At 46.2% G+C, this 22,512-nt stretch overlaps 1 protein-coding gene across 2 annotated transcripts in view; it reads left to right on the top strand.

Moving 5' to 3' along the window:
- The window catches only part of LOC126537172 (glutamate receptor 1-like), a 273,941-nt gene that overhangs the window by 78,142 nt on the left and 173,287 nt on the right, over positions 1-22,512 (top strand). For both annotated transcript variants that reach the window (XM_050184357.2, XM_050184358.2), the window contains exon 2: positions 10,155-10,301. In XM_050184357.2, the coding sequence (XP_050040314.1) occupies positions 10,155-10,301 (147 nt within the window). The remainder of the gene's footprint in view (positions 1-10,154; positions 10,302-22,512) is intronic.

The raw sequence follows: 22,512 nt of genomic DNA, 5'->3' as shown, positions 1-22,512 counted from the left end.
CCCCCGAAATTAAGACGCATACCCCCGCCCCCCTCCCCGCCCACGCCACCACTTCTCGCACGCATTCTTAAGCGCCACCAAATCAATGTTGAAACTTGACAGCTATTCGGCGATCAACATTTTGCTTCCTTTTTCACTCTTTTTAGATGGCAGTAGTTATCGGCCTCTTTTGGGGTGTGAAGGCCAGTTTCCTCATCGATTCGGTGCCCACGCGATTAAATCGAGATGCATTCAGTTGTCACCACCTTTTCGACGGTCGCGCGCTTCGCTGTTGCTTCGTTACTGCAACCTTCTTCATTTAGACTGATCCAGGGACCAAGAAAGGGATTCGGCTCGTGGTCAGCTGGTCTGTGTGCACGTGGAACGAGGTGCGGCGAGAGAAAACGCCAGTTGCGTTTAACTTTTGCTTTATTATTTCCTCGAGTACTGGCAGCCATACATCGTTACGTAACTCCCCAAATAACAATACGAGTCGTTTGCGGCACTTAACCTGGTAGAGCATAAACGTGGGATCCAAAAGAACTGTGACGGTTCCGCAAATATCTATTTCTCTGTAGTTCTTCCAGAGCTAATTCAGAAAACGCTACTATAGTCGGATACAAATTAAGTCGGCAGTGAAGCCCCTCTCACGCCCTCAAAACCGCCAGCCACTGTTCCTCCGGGAGGCTGCAAATAATTCGTACTTCAAGCTTTTTCTGTTACCCAAATAAGGTGGCAACCACAAAAATTAATTTATTAGCGCGTAATTTTATACATTTTGCCTCGCCTATTATAATGAAATGGCCAAACCCTAATGCTTTATTGAACTGAAATACCAAGCTTGCTTTGCTGCAACTATTTATTGTCAAGTTTCACTTTAGTTGGCAGTGAAGTTCCTTGAGTAAAACGGGTTCAGCAGTGAAATTAACGGCACCGCAGACTTTTGAAGAGTGAAATGCTCAGACTCCATACACTTTGTCCATGTCTGTTGCACACCTCATTGCTTCCGCCGATGAAAAAACTCTTCAAGAACAGCAGACGCTCTGGAGGTATCAAGTACGACGCCATTTTGAAAAGGCCGCATGACGTCGATTTTGTTTGCTTCTGTGATTGGCTGGCGAAGTAACACAACCCCGCGCGGTTTGTGTGCCTTGGTTGCCAACTGCTGTTTTTTTAGTTGTATTCTACTAAAGTAATCTTTATTTTACACTTTGGCTTCTTTACTCGTCCTTGGCAGTGCTCTTCCTGGGCTTCTTTCCTGCGGAAGTCCACTTGAAGCAGTTTCTTGTCTGGCAAGTAAAGGAGAGGTGTATCGCACAGGGCGTACCTGTAAAATACACCTTTGGAGCTATAATGTAAAACTATTCCAAACTTTTCTATTCCAATTCTGCAATCAGCCCACCGCGATTGGTCAAAAACGTTTTTGGACCACCCCCACTTCACCTGTCTGTCGCACGATGTCACGAAAACCGCGATAGCTCCCCATCTGATAAGACGTGCACACACTGATTATGCATAATTTGACCGAACAAAACAAAAATAGTTTCTGATTCGACGCCTTTTCGCCATTAGCCCTCGGCTATTGGTCAAAAGTTTTCGGGCTGCACCCACTTCACCTGCCTCTCACGCGACGTCACAAAACCACAATATCTTACCGCGTCAAAGTGACGTGAACGCGTTAAAGATGCATTAATATGCCGAACAAAAGTGAATTTCCTGCTGAATAGCCGCAGGCTGCCCTGTTCTGAAAGGAATAAAAGATGGCTGCCACTGATCGCTCCGGCACTGGCTATAGCTCATCCGTGCCGGAGCTAGAGCATGGGTTTATTTGCGTGTACTAAAACGTTTTGCTTGGCCGTGTAACGTTTTCGAGAACTTTCGGCAGTTTTACGACCTTGTTCTGCCAACTCTTCTTTGCTGAAGATCCGTTTTAGCGTCATTCTTAAGCTTACGCTGCATGCCGCGATGTCGAGAACGAGAATGCGGAACAATCGCAGACGCCGGCACCACTCTCTTCATCCGGTTATTGACATTCAGTGCAGTGGCTCGGCCTCATCGAATCCATCTCCACTTGCGCATGCTACTCACCTCTTGTGAGCCAATTAGATAAGACAAGCCGCTCAGTGCAGGCAATGTTATTTGTTCTTCAAGCAAACAATATTGACCTCCTATGAACGAGGGGAGCATTTGATTGGTTTGTTCAGACAACTTTGCGGGTGACCCTCCGATGCTTGCGTCGGCGGTTACGCAAATTTGACGTCAGGAGATTAGAATAAAAACATATCCGAATAGTTTTACGTTATACGACCCTTATTTCATTTCTCTTTTGTGGGTTTACGCGTTTTTATGTCGAACGGTAGACGTTATTCACATTTGTACTAGTAAAGTACCCCCCCCCCCCTTATTTGCATAGAAGTTACCTTGGGTTGCCCCCCCCCCCCCCCCCCGAAAAAATATCCTGTGTACGTGCCTGGCCTGTGCTTACTACTGCTCCATTAACTTCCTTGCGGGGTAAGACGCTGTTAGTCATGATAACTATTTCAAGAAAAAAACACGATAATAAGAAAATCAGTAATGTCATTGGGTTGTTTTGATTGATGTTACAATGTGGTTGGTGGTGTATTAGATTATCCTCCATCCACTGTTTTAACAAAATAGGTTCATATATGCGTACATAACAATGCCCGTAACTGTACCAGTGGCATAGCCAGAAATTTTGTTTGGGAGGGGGGGCTCACGTTGCAGCTAGGCCTCCTCCTTCTAGAACTTGTCGAGGGTCAAATACATGAATAATAACTGCGTTGCCGTTGCCAAAGATGCTACAAACGAATTCTTGAATGCTACCCACTGTCAAGACAAGTAAAATGTGTATTTTTCCATAAAATCATATATTGGTACGTCCTAAAAATTGTGCCAGAAATAACACATATCAATTCTTCCATGTTGTTGTCTATTTAATAAGTAAAGAAAATATCACACGAACTTTAGAACTTTATCAGTTTGAAACCAGCAAAGCAGTGCGTTCCCTTGGTATATAAAACGTAAAGGCCATCAAATGAACAAGTTGAACACAAATATTTTAATGAAACTTTATGAAAATATTTATGCAACGGCCAGGGAAAAATCTCAATGACCTTGTCCTTTGTTCCAATATATTGCGCAGGAGCAATTGTCACCGGTAGTGTATTGTGAGAAATTGCCCCGACATTATAGTTGTAACAGAGAACACGTATAAAAGGCAAGAGCTCTGCAAAATACCCATTTTAAATCCGATGATACAGCTTGATAAAGGGGCAAAAAAGTTTCACTGGAAAGTGAAAACAAAGTTCACCGCATGTATACACAAAACCTCGCAACAAGGTATTTAAATATACGTTTAGGTATCCAATAAATCTACGTATCTAAGCAAAGTCACTGTATATAACGCGTCAAACAAGGCAAATAAGCATGCTGTGCAATCACAAATTCACAGATCACAGAATCCAAAGACCCTATCTTCCATCCCCCCGATGAATCGCGCGCGACGGAAGGCAGCGCGCTTCCTCCCCCTTTTCTCCCGTTCGCACACAAGGCTTAGCCACCATCGTCGGCTCACCCATACTTCCCCCTACCATTTCACAGGTACATACAGAATGCGGCGCGCGGTGACGATGTTATCGCCCTTGGGCTTTATACGGAATATGACGGCGACGGCAGGAAGTCGCCTGGAGTTTCCATATATATAATTGCTATCGCAATAATATAATAAGAGTATCCGGCAACTGAAGCGTCCCGTGGCCCATTACTTTCCGCAAAAGAAAAAGTAGCAAAATCGAACTTTCACCATGTGGCAATTCACTGCGCCGAAACAATGCCGTTTTTTTCTTTTGTGGGGCGGGGGAAGAGGTGGGGTACCGAAATGAGGAAAAAGAAACGCAAAAGAAAGCATGTTGGTCACAACCGGATGCCTCCTTTGGGCACCTAATATGATTACTGAAACAATATTGAAGAAAACGTGAGACGCTTGGGCTGCAGAGAACCGTACGCATACTGCTCGGCATCCTACACCGGCGAGCCAAAGACTTTCCGCAGAGGTTGCGATGACATCGAAATGAAAGTGAAGTTGAATCCGTCGAGTTCCCACAGTGATGGCGGTGAGCCATCATTCTCGTCTGCTAGCCAGAAAGAGTTCAAAACTCTGCCATACGAAAAACCACTCGGCCAGAGATAAACGAACGCGCACCGAAGTGCGCCGCGTGGTGGTCGGGGCAACACGAGAAAAACGCATGCGCTCTGGCTGGCTCTGGCAGCCAGCGGGTTGCGAGAGCAAGAAAATGGAAGAGGCTCAAAGTGTCCTCGCGAATTAAAGTCAAAGTTGAGAAAATAAATAAGAACTTAGTTACCTTTGCTGGCTTTAGTGTCTTGACATTGATGCTTTGGCGCATGTGAAAAAGACATGCAGATATTCTTTTCTGTGACATGACGGCACAAATGAACCGCCACAACGCTTCGCGTCGTCGGACCTCGCTGCGTGCTTTGTAAACTTGTCTGACAGTGAGTTGATTTGGCTTGTCTCCCTGTATGTTCTGATTTACGACTTTAGAAAAGTCAATGCACCTTTGGCGTCAAATGTTTATAACAACATTAAGCCCAGAAAGCCCCGAAACTGAAAATCTAAGCACGACTTTGGAATGCACCTATCGCATCAAAAATTTATGAGAACTTTATAATAAATTTTCGGAATTGAAATCCATGCGCTCCGTAGATTCCGCGGCCTCCGCGGATGTCGCGACGAGCCCGCTCACCATTGAAACGCCCTTGAAATTTTGTGCTGGGTGGGGCTCACTTAGTTATGTGACTCCTGGTGCATGGGCCCTGCCACGAAATCCAGCCAGAGTTCGCAATGTTTGCGCCGAAGTGTCTTTTCGAGCAGGATAAAAGACATTCTAGACAAAATCCAGAAGGATTTCCGGCGCCGTTGGTTGTTTTCATCAGAGGAGCATGATAGCACGAAAAAATTTCGAGGGGGTGGGGGTCTGATAATAATCCCGCCTGCTCCCAGCCCTGGCTACGCCCCTGAACTGTACTACCTATTGCAGAAGCATGAAGTGGCCGGCATCGTAATAGTCCGCCAACATCATTCTTTTTTATTACTTATCAACAACAACAAAAAAGGGCAGTTTTTTTTTTTTGTTGGCACTGAGGTCATAACGGCCCTATATCGTACAACGCACTAAGCTATACCAAGCAGGAGCACACTAAGCTGAAGATAGCGTGACGGCAGCTTTTCTTAAGTAGTGTACGCCCCTATATGAACACACAGGAATCAATTAACAGACGAGAACTCCAATTAGGCGCAGTGACGCCATTAGATCTTCAGCCGTCATTGAAGAAAATAAAAATTAAGCAGATCCAGTGCACAACTTGAAATCTATCTGAAGCAAAGCTTTCATGAAGCAGTTCATTAAATGCCTTAAAACTGTTCCCTTTCTGGAACACGTTCTGCAGCCTATCAATTTTGCGCCTCGCTGGTAAATCAGAAAGACGCAAAATCGCCATCACGCGAGCCATAGGATACACGTGACCACGTATTACACTGCCTCAGAGATCGGCGAACTTTTCGTCACGCCATCTAGAGGATCAGCTTGGTTCACTATTCCACTATCTCCAGAGCCGGCTCATCTTAGCTCGGCAACAAGGCGACCTCGAAGATGCATCAAACCTTGGGAAAAAAAGCTTAAAAAGTTTCCATTTAATCAAGGAATGATGCTCTGGAAGGCGTATATTTGTTACACTGTAAATACACCTACGCTTCACTAATGCTGCCCCATGATATTTTGGTGGAGGCCAATATGAACCCATTTTCTGGTAATTTCAGTAGGAGCACATAAAAGCTTTCTCTCTCCCTCTCTCTCTCTCTCTCTCTCTCTCTCTCTCTATATATATATATATATATATATATATATATATATATATATATATATATATATATTCAGTAGGCACAAGTCATTTCCCCCCTGTGTCGTCCTTGGTGTCTTTGTTTGGCGGCTTCTTTTATCATTTGCTGAATAAAAATCGAGCCCCTCTGTTCCCCTTCTACTCGTTCATTACCTGACGAGCGTCTCGAAACCGGCAACATTGATGCCTTCAGGTAGCATGTGTGGGTTTATTGACCAGTTTCCTTCACCTAAAAAGATGTTCACATCCGCCGCCAAGGTTTGTGAGTGGTGGCGCTGGCTGACACTCCTCGGGTGAGTTCAAGTCGCAACACATAAATACCCCAGAATGTGGATGGAAAAACGGCGCCGCGGTAGCTCAATCGGTAGAGCATCGCACGCGTAATAAGAAGATGTGGAATCGTTCCTCACCTGCGGCAAATTGTTTTTACATCCACTTTAATTTTCATTAATTTATCGTTTCTTTAATTCAATTAGCAAGCACAAGTAATTTCCCCTGTGTTGTCCTTATTGTCTTTGTTTGTTCGCTCCTTATGATACTATGATATATATATATATATATATATATCCGACGAGAACCGCCGTTGCACGCCGAACCTCGGGGAGATTGGCAAAGAAAGCGGGACTTTAAAGATTTACAATTGAGCGAGTCCGGACGTGTGGGCGATGGCCAGCATAAACAACAACAAAAAAGGCATGAAATGACATTGAATGGACAAGCTCGGGGGGTTTTAGAATTGAGAATAATTTGTTGTGTTCTGAGTATAGCGGCCAGGTTCGGTAGGTGCTCTTACAATCGAATTCGACGATGCGTGACCAGACGGAATTTATATCCGAACGTGGTAGGTATCCAAATAACGAAAGCCGGTTCACATACGCGAGGAATGCTCCGTAGCAGATGCGCAATGAATGTTCCATAGACGAGAAACGACGACCTGCACGCAGCAAAATACGGCAAGAGCTTTACGCAGCCAAAAACCGTAAGGCTCACATATATCGAACTGGTTGTTCCTTGTTTTTTTTGTTTTTTTTTGTTTTTACGCAGAACGTAACGGCTACGGTAACATGGCGCGATGCAAACAAAAACTGACGTGTCTAGTAATCAGAACACACGAACGCGCGTAAAGTTATCCGACATCCAGACCCGACAAAAACGGCAACCGTGCAACAGATATAAACTAAAGCACCACCGGAAGAACTTGTTGCTTCTTCGGCACTCACCCTCCGAAACTGTAGTTCCAGACGGCAAGATAAATTTTGCTTGGGTGTGGCATTTGCATATTGCAGTATAGTTGTGAATAATGCACCGCTGTCAGGGTTCCAATTTCTCTTTCCTTCTTTCATCTTCTTTTTGTGTGTGTGTGTGTGTTTGTATGTGTGTGTCCTTGCTTGCGTGCGTGCGTGCGTGCGTGCGTGCGTGCGTGCGTGCGTGCGTGCGTGCGTGCGGGCATTTCGGGTATACGTGCTTTCTGCGGCCGTGTTTTAGCACTTTGTAAACTTATTTTACCGCACTTTCTAAATAATAAGCAATGTGTGTCGCTGTCATTTGCAATTGTTGTAACAGCGACTTGTTCTCCCCCTTAAAGACAGAGAGAGAGAGACAAAGAAGGAGAAGGAACTGCAGGGAGTATAACCATGGCTGCGTCCGCTTGTTTATCCTACACTTGCGGTTTTAAAAGCAAAGGGGAAAGAGAGGAAGGAAAAAGGAAATATCAGAAAAGTAATAAAGACGCAGTCAGTGTGATCAAATACGCAAATAAATATATACGCTGACAGTCGCAGGTCTTCGTACGATCCAGTCGGTTCTCCCACAGTGTAATCGTGCTCAGCAGCAGCCTCAGCGACGTTCTCGTTAGATTACCCGCCAGGCTCGCCTTGCGAGTTCTTGCAAAACTCTAGGCGTCATTGTGCAGCGTGTCTTTACTTTATTAAGATATGAGATAGCGCGCTTGGGCGTTACGCCACTACTCTCTTTCACATAAAATTAATGCACACTAAGAATACAAGAACGAGGCGACGCTGAGCAAGATAAACGCCACGTGTAAGCCGATACTTCTGACAACGCTTGCAAATGGTGCACGCTGATAAACTGAGCGGGGTATTCAAGGGCACTTCAGCTGGCAAAGCGAATTGCGCAACAAGGTATGAAAACGCTAATTAATCAGGCAATTAACAATAAGTGTGCGCCAATCAAGTTCTTATTCGGGCCTACGTGAAATTATAGCTTTTGGATTCAAAACCGCAGGCACCACTTCCTCGAATTTCTGCGAACGATACCAGGGTTTGCTGAGAAGTGCCTGAAACAATTTCCCGTCTGCCTGAATTGCCTTTGTTAAGCAGCTTTGGCCATTCACTTGTACAATTCAAATGAGAAGCTCAAAAACTAGTTTAGTGTTCCACGCAGCGCTGCTTCTTATATAATGTTACGGATAGCTAGAAGCTATACACAGAGGGCTAATGCAGATATACATATATATATATATATATATATATATATATACTTTAGGCAAGCCTAAAACAGAGAACAACGATACAACCAGAATATAGTCAGCGCATGCGTGCCCAGGATGGCCATTATATTGTCGTCGCCGTCCGAACACTGTCCACCAGATCTTCAGCGAACAGCGTCAATCCTGACATGCACAACGTGAGAACAGGGTATCAGAAAAGGCGTACATGGACACGTAAAGTCCATACCCGACACGAGCACAATATGATCCGCGCATGGCCAGCTTCTGTAGAACTAAGAAGACGGGTCATTTAGTGGGAACGGACCTTAGTTCCAAACACGAGCAAAGATACCACAACGCCCCGCAGCAACAGTGTTGAAAACTCAAGCAAATCTCTAGCGCAATAACGCGTCACAATAACGCAAACCAAAGCTACACATTGACCGATAACGGAGACGCTATACGCAAAGCTTTGACCTTACTACCGGCACACAATAAAAGCATGCTCAAAAACTATATGAACTCAAGCACCAAACTAGCACTACTCGTAAATTGTTGCATGGCCACCAGGGAATTTAGGGAAACGCCAAAGCATACGCACTTACAGCCTTATAAGTGCGTATGCATCCGGGTGTCTCGTTTCCTTGGCCAACCACATGTGACCTATACTTGCACAGAAAGCAATTACGCCTAAAAGCGCACTCCTACAGAAGTGCGAGGCGACCACATTACGCTATAATGTCCCCCAGAATGCAGACTATACGCCAAGCAGTAATCAAAACAAGAGCACGAACCGGCATATTCCTCACAGGAAACTGCAATCGTTATTTCTATGAGTGCAAGACAACTAAATGATGAAAATGAACACCTTAATAAGAAACACAATTTCTTGGGACGCCCAAGGATGCAACACATGAAAGGAAAACCTATAAAAAAATACCGCCTGCCCCTTACAGCCAAACTAATCGAAATAATGAATCGCTGCCGACGGGGTGTCGACCCATAGCTGCGGAAATAATTATCCAGCATCATAAAGTAATTCTTGCTGACGAAGACTAACGAGGCAGGGCCCTGTAATTGGGACCTCTAATAAACATCTATTATTTCTCTAACCTCCCTAACCGCGAGGTGTAGCTGTACTTGGCGGGAAGTGTCGCCACTAAACAACAAGCTATTCACAAAGGTTTTCGATGATGCTTCGAAGAAAACAAAGCGCATCGATTGATTCTTTTCACTCCTTTCCTAAAGATAAAAACTTTTTTTTCCTTTACGGTGGGTGCCCTTATGGACACATCGCTGCAGTTTTAGTCCTTTCTTCTTAAGTGTTGTTTATTGACGCGCCTTCTTCCACCATTATTTTTATAACAAGCAGGTTTCTCTGGCTCTATCGTCCATTTTTCTGCCCGGGCTTTCGACTTTCCCTTTCATTCTTTCTTTTTTCTTTCTTTTTTTTTCCGTAGCAAAAAAAAGTGTGGTAGACAAAAAAGGTCAGTACTTCACGCCCATGCTGAAGACGGGGCTGTGCCGTCAACGGCTGTAAACGCGTGGGGGCACCAGTGCGACTTGCACAGGACATTTGAATTTTACGAAACACTCTCTTTTGTGTTAAGTTCGGCTATAGAAAATAGGTCACTGTAGAAACCCACTGTCATTGTCTAGAAATCGTTCTATTTATTCGCTTTCATTGTTTGTACATCCTCGCGCTGCCATCCCTGCGCTGTAAGATATAACCATTCATTGCCTTCACGTGCACAGGTGAATTTACCGCTGACTATGCTGTTCATTGCAGGGGCAATATTCATGCCCCGCCAGGAGGAGCTCCGCTACGCCTACGAGCACGCCATGGAAGTCCACAACCTCAGAGATCCTCTCTTTGGCGTCACCACGCACACCGAAATTGTTGACTCCGACGACCCCTACCAGACCTCGAAAAAACGTAAGACGTCTACTGCTCTTTTTTGTAATCTATTAGTTTTTTTTTTCCTTGATACTACCTTAACATACCCCCCCTCCTCCACGTCTAGGTCTAGTCGGCGACAATTTATTCAAGCATATATGCCCACATTAATTCCCTTGATGACAGTTAATAGTTATCATTAAACTATAGATTTATTCATTCGTTCATTCATTTATTGATCGGTTAATTCTCATTGATTCATTCATTAATCCATCCATTCAATCAATTGATTGATTGACTGACTGACTGATCGATATATATATATATATATATATATATATATATATAGGCAAAGAGGGATTCTTCAGGCTACCTTTCAAACGTAAAGAACTTGAGTGGTGCTACAAGGTAAACAGAACAAGTATTTAATTCCGACAGTTTCGATCGGTGGACCGATCTTCATCAGGGTTTACAAAAAAATGGCAGTTCGGCCCTGGTAGTGAAGACACCAGACCGGGTGCCCGGTAGTTCTTACATACATCAAACCGAGAGGAACAGTTGTGACAGTGATTGATTTTCGGCGCCTTGGCAGATTTACAGCGGCCTTTGGCAGCTATGCAGGGCAAGAGGAAGGCGGAGTCACATGTATGTAGAGCAAGGAGGTCAGTGAGGAAAAAAAGGGAAAAAGAAAGAAAAAGGAAAGAAAAATAAAAATGAAAGAAAAGAAATAAAAAGAAAAAAGCACACAGGAGGAGGGAGATGTGAGTCGGAGAGTGAGGGGGGCGGGAAGTAGCGGCAGCTATGTTCCCGTGCACCCGAGGCAAGGAGGGAGAAAACGGTCGCTCCGCAGCCCCAGTGCGTGGGCTGCCGTTGTAGCGGGAGAGAGGGCAAGTTGAATCGGGTGGCGGGGGGCGCAATAGAGAAGGGGCCCAGAAGGAAGACAGAAGAGCGGCAACTTGTGGAAAGAAACACAGTGTCACAGTACACATATACAAGGCACGGCCCGTTCCGGCAACTCTGTGGTCCAGCTACGGTGCGAAAAAAATATATAGTTCCAAAAAAGTATATATGCATGGGATTCGCAAAGCAAGTGCGCCCATGGGCTTAGATTTAGGGAGCCTAGTTAAATAGCCTCCTTGCGGTACAATTTTTGAACGTTTAACAGACAACTGCCATCAAGTCTGCACGTGCGTATTTCAAGAAGGGCAATAGGTCACTCAGAATGACCACTTCAGTGGCAGGGTCCAGGAAACTGAATTTATTGGTTTTACGCTCGCGCCCTTGAGGCGCATGCGGAGGGGTGAGCAAGCAGTGAATAGACAGCGTCTCAATTTTTAAGTACAGAACATGTATTCGCGTTTCCCATGCACTTTCACGGCATATCCCGGAGGCACGTCAGCCGCCCCGGACTCTCATTAATTCCTTTAGTGTACGTTCCAAATTTATGGATGAAAAAAGATTCTCTCTGCTCGCGTGCACGGGTGTGTTGGAAACCAGATTGCAAGAGCACAACGCTCACGCGTTCAAAGGAGTGATCTGGCAGCCGAACGTGCCTGGAGAAGGGTAAATTGGGGAGACTTTTCACATGCGCGCGGTGATTGTTAAACCGCAGGCGAAAAGGGGTCTCTGTTTGGCCGATTTATTCCTGCCTACACACCTCACATCGAATTTTGTACACGACGTTACTGGAATCACAGTCAAGATTTTCGGTAATTTTATATACGAAGGGCGAGTTCGATGCTTCAGCCGTGTCTGCTGTTGTCATGTGACGGCATACCTTGCAACGAGGTTTCCCACACGGTCGACAGCCCTTGGGCGTGTTTGACTTCTGTGTCCTCGCCCTGACTAATAAAACCCTTAAATTTTTGTTTCTTCTATACACAACCCGAGGCGGCTGCTTGAAGATAGTAGTGAGTCGGATGCTCTGTTTCATGATATTAAAATGGCGGGTGAGAATGGCATTGACCCGCGGAGCACCGGTGGTGTATGTGAGGACCAGGTTTGGATCTGATTGTGTATTGCTATTGCTAACCTTTTCTCCCATTATCTGTGCTCGATCTAAGCTGCGGGCGCGTTCAATGGCATCGTCTACTATTTTTGGAGGATATTTTTGGCGTATTTTTAGCCTGGCTATTCGCCTGACATACTACTCCAGGTTCTGGGTGGTAGTGACCAACGCTTAAAAGCACACACAGCACATACAGTCCCACACACACATATATAGTAATTGTTTGTCGGCTTCGGATAGGCCACACGTAAATCACCCATAATTACTTATTGAGATAGGAGGAACAGCCAACATGTGACAAATACCATGAACCGTTAACAGTAATACACATTGCAATCGCGTGCTCATATATCGAAGTGCTTAGACAAAAGCAATTCCGCGTATTGTGCAAATCACACATCCCATTTCACCCGATGTTGATGTTAGGAGATGATGCACTGATACCTTTGATTGATGTGATCGACTTTTAGATGAAACAGATTTTTTAAGTACCGAGGGCATGCTGCATTTACTAACGAAATTGTATCGCCCCGTGTCTGGCGCAGTACAGCCTTAGTCGCTTTTGCGCCAATAAACCCAGCTTAACTAACTAACTAACTAAACTAACTAACTAACTAACTAACTAACTAACTAACTAACTAACTATCTATCTATCTATCTATCTATCTATCTATCTATCTATCTATCTATCTATCTATCTATCTATCTATCTATCTATCTATCTATCTATCTATCTATCTATCTATCTATCTATCTATCTATCTATCTATCTATCTATTTAACTAACTAACCAACTCACTAACACATGTATACACTATATAGATATTCACAAAGTTTCCTTGAGGCTAGTGGCCCGCAAAAATGTCAGCCGCGCTTTCGCGACGCGTAACGGGCAGGTGGTGCTTTGCCATGGGTCGAGAATGTGCCGCAGTTCCAAGCTCGAGTCCCGTTGCAGGTTTAGTGCAGCCTTCAAGGACTGTCCCTCTGACGCCTACCAGCAGCGGTCGCACAGAACATGTCGCAGGTCTTCAGGGCCGTTGTATTCAACGCACACTGGCGAGTCCGTCAGTCGAATCTTGCACTTGAAGTAGTTCGTGTAGGCCACGTTCAGTCTGATATGGTGTAGGCGTGTTTGCTCTTATCGGCATGTCCTCGTGGCATGTAGAAGTCAAACGATGGATCAATTTTGTATAGGGGTCCGTACTGATGGCTTGCATCTGTCCAGAGGGGTCGATAGAAACGCCAAGCGTGCGCGGATACCAGTGTCGCCGCGTCTTTTCTCGAGAAAGGTATTTGGACCATTTCTCTCGAAGTGCCATGTCCAGCTTTGGCAGCGCGGACAGCTTGGGCGTTGCCTTGCATTCTGCAGTGGGTTGGTAAGCACTGCAGCACAGCGCTGTAATGCAGTTCGCAGGCTTCGTTCCATAGGCGTCTGATGTCTACGACAAGTTGTTCCTGCGTGCGTGGTGACTTCATATACTGCAGGTCCGCTCTTGAGTAGTTGATGGGGACCAAAGACTTAGCTGTCTGGTCTATGATGCAAATAAAAGCTGCCCCAGAACAGCTAGTTCAGTGGCTGTAGCTGAAGTGTGGTGACTGAGAGTGGCAGAGATAGTAAAACTCGCAGACACATTCCACTCAGCAATGGCGGATGATGTAGGCGTAACGGAGCCATCAGTGTAAATATGATGGTGAGCCCTGCAGCTGGCGCTAGTAGGCTCGAGTGCAAACAATGTGTGCGCTGGACCGAGTGTATTTCTCTTGCTCTTGAACCCAGGAACGAAAGTGACAAGTGATCCCGAAGGACATTTCCACGGTTGCTCCGTCGGTGTAGACGGGATAATTCGCCGGGAGCAAGCTCCGCACCACAGGACCACTGTTTAAAGCAAGCGGATGACCCGGCACTCTTGTAGCAAAGCACCTATGTACTCGAAGAAACTCCTGCTGCAGAAGCACTGAAATCGATAGGCGTCTCTTTCTGCAAGGGTACCTACACTTGACGTGTTTTTTGGTAGGCGGAGGCTCGACCTCAGGGCTTTTGCGTGAGTACGAGTGAGTGCTTTGATGTTGGTTTGGAAAATTTCCTGAAACATAGAAAGGCTGTACCACAGCAGACCTTCACAGAGAGCCGTATACATGCGTAGCAGAACATTTACGGAGCAGCCGTTAGTGTTGCTTGATAGCATACGGAATATGCTCGCGTATGACCCAATTTTTTATTCGAACATGGGGTGTCCACGTCATTAGTCTGTCGATTGTCACGCCGAGAAACTTGTGATTTGACAAATACTGAATGGGAGAATGTGCAACCTTTAAGTTGCAGCGAGAGGCATCACGCCTATGTGAAAGCAATGGCGACACACTTTCCAGGTAACATCGTTAGACCTCGTGCGAAAAGAAATTTTTCAATAGAGTTGATAGCTTTCTGAAATCTTGCCCATACGGCACGTTTGTTGTAACCACAGCTCCATATACAGATGTCATCTTCATATAAAGAGATTTCCGCCGATGTGGGAATGCACGTCTCCATTCCGATAAGCGAGGTGTTAAATAAGGTCCGGCATAAACACCGCCTTGGGAAACTTCTCGGTGCACTGTGTGCGGAGCTGTGTCGCTTTCTTTTGTGGACATGTAGACTTGTAGACTTACCGATCAGTGAGCTGGACTGAAATCCAGTGGTCCATACGACCATCAACTCCAACGAATTTCAGAGCGCATAAGATAGCCTTGTGAATGACGTTATCGAACGCTCCATTGATGCTGAGGAGTACGTCAATAGTGATGTTGCGTGCAGCTTTGTTGAACTTCACGCAGTTAATAAGGCTAATCACGTTCTCTATACTCCCGTGGCCCTTTCTGAACCCTGACATTTGCGGAGGCTAGACATGCGTGATCATCAGGAACCATTCCAGATTCGTCAATACCATCGTCTTCGCAAGCTTTCCGACGCAACTGAAAAGAGCTATCGGACGATAGGAGTTTATGTCTGTTTGAGACATTCCAGGTTTGGGGACAGGGATAACACGAGCTCGTCTCCAGTAAGGTTCAAAGCAGCCACTCTCCCAGTTGGCATTGAATATGGTAAGAAGGCAGACTTTTGCCCTGTCGCCTAAATGTCAAGTTTCAAAGCTTCATGCGGGTGACAACAGACGACTCCCTACGAACTGTTAGCAATTGGATTCTTTAACATGGGCTTAATACACACGTCTTTTTTGTACTCGAAGCCCTCGTGAATGATGTCGCAATAAGCTGGGCCATGAATAGAACATACGGCCTTGCGCTCAGTAGCCAGAAAGATACAAGCGATGTGCAACGCACTTAACGTAGTGGTCTGTACGCCTGTTTTGTATTTACAGTGAAGTTGTTCAGAGGAGTTACACAGTCGTTTTCGTGCGGCGGTGAAGGCGAGCGTGCGACGGCGTGGGTGGTGTCATATGTTATTCAAAAACAGCCGGAGCTCCGAATTCGTGCTTTGAATAATTATCAATAATTATAAAATTAAAGCTACCATGCGCATCACTTTGCGTACAAAAAGAATATTTGTGCGTATCTTCATTGCGATAGCAATTATATGGATACTCCAGGCGAATTTCTATCGTCGTTCGCGTCGGCATCGCCGTGAGTTTCCGTTTACAATCGAAGTTTAATAAATACATGCGCCTTATACAGTAGGGGCGAGGAAGAAAGTCGAATTTCGCTCGAGTCGCGAAGCATCGATAGCGATAGCAAATTAGAAGACAGCTATACGAAATAATGATAGTAGTTGTATCGGCCGTATATAAACTTCGAAACATTCGCTTCCTAACTGAATTAACAAGCATGGTGTCAGCGCGCAACAGCAAACATGAACACATCACACTCGATGAGCGCGGACACTCGCTGCAAAACATTGCACATTGGTGTGAGCAAGTGCGGCAGCAGCGAGAAAAGCAACCTTCGTGCGGTGACCACTTCAACACAGCGCAAAGGTATGAGCCGTCGGCAGACCCCTTTCAAGATGCGGCGCGCGCGACCGGGCGCGGCAGTGCAAAGTACGCACTTGTTGGCGGAGTCGAAGCCACCAACACCCCCCATTACTCACGTGCTTTCAGTCGTACACACAGCATACGACGCGCGGTGACCGTGTTATCACCCTTGGACATTATAGGGTGACGTCATCGCCCTCGGATGTTGGCGTCCCTGTCGCCGACGGCACAAAGTCGCCTGGAGTGTCTATTGACCCTTTTCGCGATGCAGTTTGTTCTAGAGAAGCGAGATGGTGCTTTGGGCGGCGCGCCGCACGTAACATCAACGACAGCGCGCGAATACCAAACCACTGCCGCCTCCACCTTGCTTCTGTGAAATCAGCCGCGAAACTATGCTTTCTCTATCTTTTCTCTCTCTCTCTCTCTTTCTTCGTCCTCATACCTCTTCCCCCAGTGCAGGGTGGCAAACCGGACGCGCGTTTGGTTAACCTCCCTGCCTTTCCTGTCTTCTATTTTTTTTTCTCTCTCTCTCTCTCTCTCTCTGTGGGAAATGCAACTGAGTTTTCGCTAACGCACTGCGCTTCGATCATGCTAGATTGAATCATGTGGATTGAAGATGTGTGCAGTAGTTGGTTGCAAAAGTAGTAACTGGCGTACTAAGGAATGGCATGAATCTGTGTGGCCAAGTTCGCGGACCGCTGCTGCAAATGTCCGTACGTGTCACTGGCACTTCGAGAAGTACGGCTTACTCCGAGGATACAGAAATTTTGTTATCTGCCAGCGTTGTGTCGCTCACCTTCAAAGAAAGTGCTTCAGCCCAGGAACATCGGCAAGAGTGAGAGCCGCTCGTTAAACAAAGGAGCAGCGCCACGTCCTGTCATAGTATTTTTCGCACCGAGTATCAACAGACGTCTGCTCGAACTGGCACGAAAACTTACGCCCAATATATCGCCAACGTGTCAATGAGTGAATTGGTGCGAACTTAAATATATGCGCACCATATACGCCCAATAAATGGTGGACTACACCGGTAGCGTAAGGATTGTCGAAGCTAAATGTTTCGTGACGGTCCACAAGAGTAAGCGAATTAGCGGTAATACACCTTTGCTACAAAGTATTACAACGTACAAAACAGCTACATTTCAAGGCTTGCGCGTAGCAAGAACAACTCTATCGGAACTGAGCTCACTCGCGAGCGATTAGGCAGAAGATAATGAGATAGCGACCGCCCCGAGGAAGTTTACTGAGTCATAAATTGGACACGCCAGTGCTTCGATATAATTGCGAACTAAAGAACGAAGAGCAAAACACACTAATCGTGATTCAATTCACGAGCGGCAAATTTGGTTGACTTGGAACACATATTTACTCCTGCTTTTAGAACAAGCACCATATGCTCTGCTCGCACCGTTTGGACATAGCTTAACCAGCTCCGAAACCGTTTTTGCATGTTCTCTGAAGATGTGGCCAAAGCTTCGTGTCGTCCACCCAGTCAACGTCTACGATACCTCCCGAAACAGAGGTTTGATGAGGCGAACCGGCATCATACACACCCGTTCTAAACACCGATGCAACGGAGTCAGTTGAGGCAAGCAATGGACGCATCACCATGTGATCAAACATGGCAGCGCCTACGGAATCGCCGTGAATAGGGTCAATATGATTGCTATCGCAATAAAACATATGAGGGTGAATGGACAAGGATGGGGCCCTGATGCGGCTACATCTTCCCGCGCGTGAAAGGAGGAAGGCGGAGAGAGTGAGCGCCGACTTTCTGCGCGCGCAAAGGGGGAGTCGGGAAGATGTGCGCGCGCCGGGAGGGGGCAGTGTAACGGGCGTCTACGCTTCTACTCCGGCCGCTGCTGCGCGAGTCCTATCTTGCAGGTAATCTGTGATGGGTTTGAAGGCTATCCAACACGCAATAACCGATGGCTTCGCGTGTGCTGTATTCTCGCTCACCTAGTTTGCATTGAAGTGAGAGGGTTTGCTCGCCGCTGCTGCCGCTCTTCATCACGCCAGCGTTCTGACAGCGAGTGTCGGCGGTCAACGATTGAGATGTGCTCCTGTTTCTCTGTGTGGCGTGACACCATGCTCAGTAATTTATTTAGTAAGCGAATGTTAATGCTTACAACAGTTTCTGCAGCTTGTAAAATTACTAACCTTACTGCATATAGGCTTGTAATAATTTCCTATCGCAATCAACGCTTCGCCTTTCGGGCTAAACTGCAACTTCTTCTAGAGCGCAGCTCGTAGGCGCCCGTTAATGCATTTCACGTCGCAGTCATCGCTCGGCGTAACCGAGCGAACGAGCACAGCGAAAAATGAAAGAGCGAATTCGCAGCGAAGCCGTGGATGAAAGACGGCGATAGCGAAGAGAGTGCGAGGAGGAAAACGGAGGAGGAGGTTATGGCCAAAGCGCAAGAGGGGCTCTGCTGCGACGACCGACATGAGATGGCACCAAATTAGCACGCCGTTGTCTGCTCACCAATGACATGCGGCGAGCGCGTCCACCAATACCATATATGAAAACAAAGTGCTGCATTAGCGGAAGTCTGTTTGCTGGCGGCTGCTGTGAACTGTGCCCACGCTTCACCCACGCGCTGCCTCTTGCGATCTTCCGATTAGCGAGGCAGTCCCGCCCCACTTCGCTCTGTTTGTATACAAAGTGCCGCATGAGACATTGTCCGCGCCAGACAATATATCGCGAAATGAAAACACGTATAGAGCTGCACTCAAATTTCACATGACGTAGTATAGTAATCGTCGGTGAATTGTTCTATAGCCAATGAGCACCTTCTTTTATCTCACGTCGTGTTACACACTTCAGCTTGGAGTTTGTACAGCTTCGGTGGCTGAAAGCTGCAGGCTTGTTGCTGTAGCGTAGAGCTACTGCTGCGTTCGTGCGCGGTAGTGGCTGGCTATTCGTGATGGCTCTGACGCAGGCTGAGTAGTGAAGGCTGACGGCCTGGTACTGCAAGGCAGCCTGCTTGGGAGAGAGAGAAAAAAAATATTTTTTTTTACGCCAACGTTCTGCGGTTACCTCTGGTCGGTCAGCTACCAGTGTTCACCCAACACGTCTCTAACGTGCTAGGTAAGCACCGCCAGGAGAATGTTAGGTGCATGAAGTGGTGGAGTGAGCCAGTCAATCCATGACCATGGCTCGAATTTAACGGGAATGGTGGAGAGCGCTGAGTGCAGCTAGGGTCGAGTGTGAGGACAATGCCATAGGCAATGTTCTAGAGACGGATATTCTGTATAACTCGATCACGCAGTTTGGTTGCCAAGGTAGGCCCTGAATATAGTGGCGGAAAATAGGAGTCACTATTGAGGTTGTTAAAAGTCTGCGGAGAATAGTGCTGTCTTCTCGGAAGAGGTTAGCAGGAGGAGTAACAAAGGCGACGGCATTGACGCGAAGTTCTTTTAGAAGTGATGTGCGCTCCTTGTGCAAAATATTTGTGTGTTCTCTTGGGTTAAATTCGGATAGTCATAGGCACGGAGGACAGGGAAAACTAACTACGCGGGTAAACTGATGAGCTCGGAGGTCACACAGAGCGAAGGGTGTGCTTTGAAGTAAATTGTCTATACGCCCAGGTAGCCGGTTGTCGCGAAGCATGTGGCATGCATGTTGGTTATCGATATGAATAAAGATGCGTAGGTAGAAGGGCGAGGCCAGGTGACTGCTTCGAGAATAGCAAGAGCCACCACGTTGGTTGGGTTGGGGACTCCTATGTGTGCGTTTACATGCTCGTAGCCAAGGCCAACTACTATAGCTAGACATCTGCCATCGAAGTGACTAGCATCCGTATAGTAATGCGTAGCGTCTGGTAGTGGATTCTCCCTATTTATTGGTTTAACTGGGAGCGGCGAGCTTCGTGTTTATGTTGCTGGATACGTTGTGGTATGGGTAGGACCATGAATCTGGGTAGTGAGTCCGACAGTGTTGAATACTGCGGTGGAAAAGAGCTCACTGTACCTGTCAGGTGTCTTCGAAGTTCGAGCAGTTGGCGCCCTTGTGGGGATGTTTGAAACCTTTGAATTTTCGCTTGTCTGCAAATTATAACTCGCTCTTCGAGTGTGTTGAAAAGGCCAGTGAAGGCCACAAGATCGTTTGCGGCAGATCGAGGTACTCCTCAAGCTAAACTGGTATATATGCGGAACACCGTTTCTAATTTGTAGTGCTGGGTTCTGGCGAGATATTGACACGGAAGTTGATAGAGCACGCGGGAGTAGAGAAGCGCCTCAGTAATCCTTCGAAGTTCTTGCTCTTTTAGTCCTCTCTGTTTATGTGTTACTCTTAAAATCATGTGGTAAATTTGATTTAGTTGCCGGATTGTTTTCTTCATTCATACTTCGGCCCTACCGCCATATTGAAGGAGGAAGCCCAGTACATTTAAGTTAGACCGGCGTGGTATTTCGGTGTGCTCTGTATGGACACGAATGCTTTGGAACTGCTTTTCCGCTAGGCGGTCTACTTCATTAGTTGCTACTACGTACTCTGATTTTGTTGGAGAACACTTGAACCCAATACTGGCAATACCAATACCCAATACCATTCACGAATAGTGAATGGTATCCAAGCCTGACTGAATGGTGCGCTCTCGTTCTCTTAGGGAGCCCTTGCAACACCATATAGTAATATCGTTTTCATAAATATTGTGTTCGAGTAGTGTGATGGAAACCAGCCAGGCAGGCAGACCGAGCAAAGCGATAACAAAAAGAGTGGATGACAGGATTGAGCCTTGAGGGACTCCAGTACTTAGTAGGTATGGCACTGAACGCTCTCCATTGATCTGGATTTGCATGGAGCGACAGGTAAGGAAATCTTCAGTATAGCTGCAGGGGAGGCGCCGTTTCGTAGTATCAAGAGGTTTTTGAGAATAGAGGAGCGTTTAACGTGGTTGAGTGCCTTGTGTATATCTACACCTTGCGATTACTGTAATCTTGACACACATCTGAGATACGAGGCATGGTATCTTGAGTTAGGGCATGTAATCTAAAGCCTGTCATTGTATAACCAAAAGCATTGTTGTTTTCTAAGTGCCAATTGAGACAGTCAAGGGTCATGCGCTCTATTAGTTTATGCACGACGCTAAAGGTATACGACGGAGGTTGGCGACGCAGTTGGCCGGTTTGCCGGGTTTCGGAATTGGTATTATTGTTGCCGTTCTCCACTCCGCTGGACGGATTCCAGTGTCCCAAATATTGGCGGCGTGTTCTAAAAGTTGCTCTGACTGAGAAGAGGGTAGGGTTACGAAGTGTACATTAGGTAATGCCATCTTTTCCCTGCGTTGTATTCTGGTTCAGCGACGAGAGAGCCGCATGTAGCTCCGCGAAAGTAAACCAGCTGTTTATGCTGGTTGCCCTATTCTCAGGTGACTCGGTGTGGTAATCTGAAAGTTGTCCTGTATTTTGTTCCTAGGAATAGAATGTCTGACGAATTTCATCACAATTTCAGAAATCTGGGCCGAGAAACTGCTCCTCCTGGACGTCATTTGTGTCATCCTTTGTTTATTTGCGCTATATATTCGTGTTAGCAGCCAGACACTGAGGCCCTTGCTAGCTCCACGTAATAATGCCGAATACTTGTGGTTTAACATGTTTCGTTCCAATGCTGGCTCTGGACATGATGAATGGAAGCGCTGTTACTTTCTAGATCTAAATTGCACAAAGTTCACTCACGTAATTTATTTCGCAGCCGACTTGCTATGTCTACGTAAAACACGACCCGAAATTAGTCGGGATTGCATTAGGGCAGCCGTTCCATCAAAAAACATCGGTTTCAATGCATACTGCTGGTCTAGCGTGTCGTTTTAAGAAAGGCATAGGTCAAACGTGCATTCCACAACTGCCACTATCGTTCGGTGCACATAAGCAGAATGCAGATGTCACACGTTCTTACTTTCAAGTGGCTCATTTTCGAAGTTGGCGGCGTTCCCCGACCGTTTTCAAAAACCGAATAAAAATAATAACTATTTTGTTTTGCTACGTCTGGCGAAATATAGTAAGCGAGAATACACGACGTATTAACGGGAGCATTGTGAAATAAACAAGAATGCAATCACATTGGAAGCCTTATTGGTCTTCGTTTCCTTTAGTGCATTGCACTCCCCGACAAACAGCTTCCTTAATTAACACTTCCTAGTTCCCTTTCAAGTACAGAAACGGGTCTCGCAATAGGTAATAAAAATGTGATTCAGTAATTTTTATGCTGCTCATCATGCGGTTGCAACACGTGCGAAGGCCCTCTCCCTCCACAATTCGCCATTTCAAGCTGCAA

This window comes from Dermacentor andersoni, chromosome 4 (assembly GCF_023375885.2).
Source record: "Dermacentor andersoni chromosome 4, qqDerAnde1_hic_scaffold, whole genome shotgun sequence".
Classification (NCBI taxonomy): domain Eukaryota; kingdom Metazoa; phylum Arthropoda; class Arachnida; order Ixodida; family Ixodidae; genus Dermacentor; species Dermacentor andersoni.
Note: the sequence above shows the minus strand (reverse complement) of the source record. Positions and strands in the feature narration are given on the sequence as shown.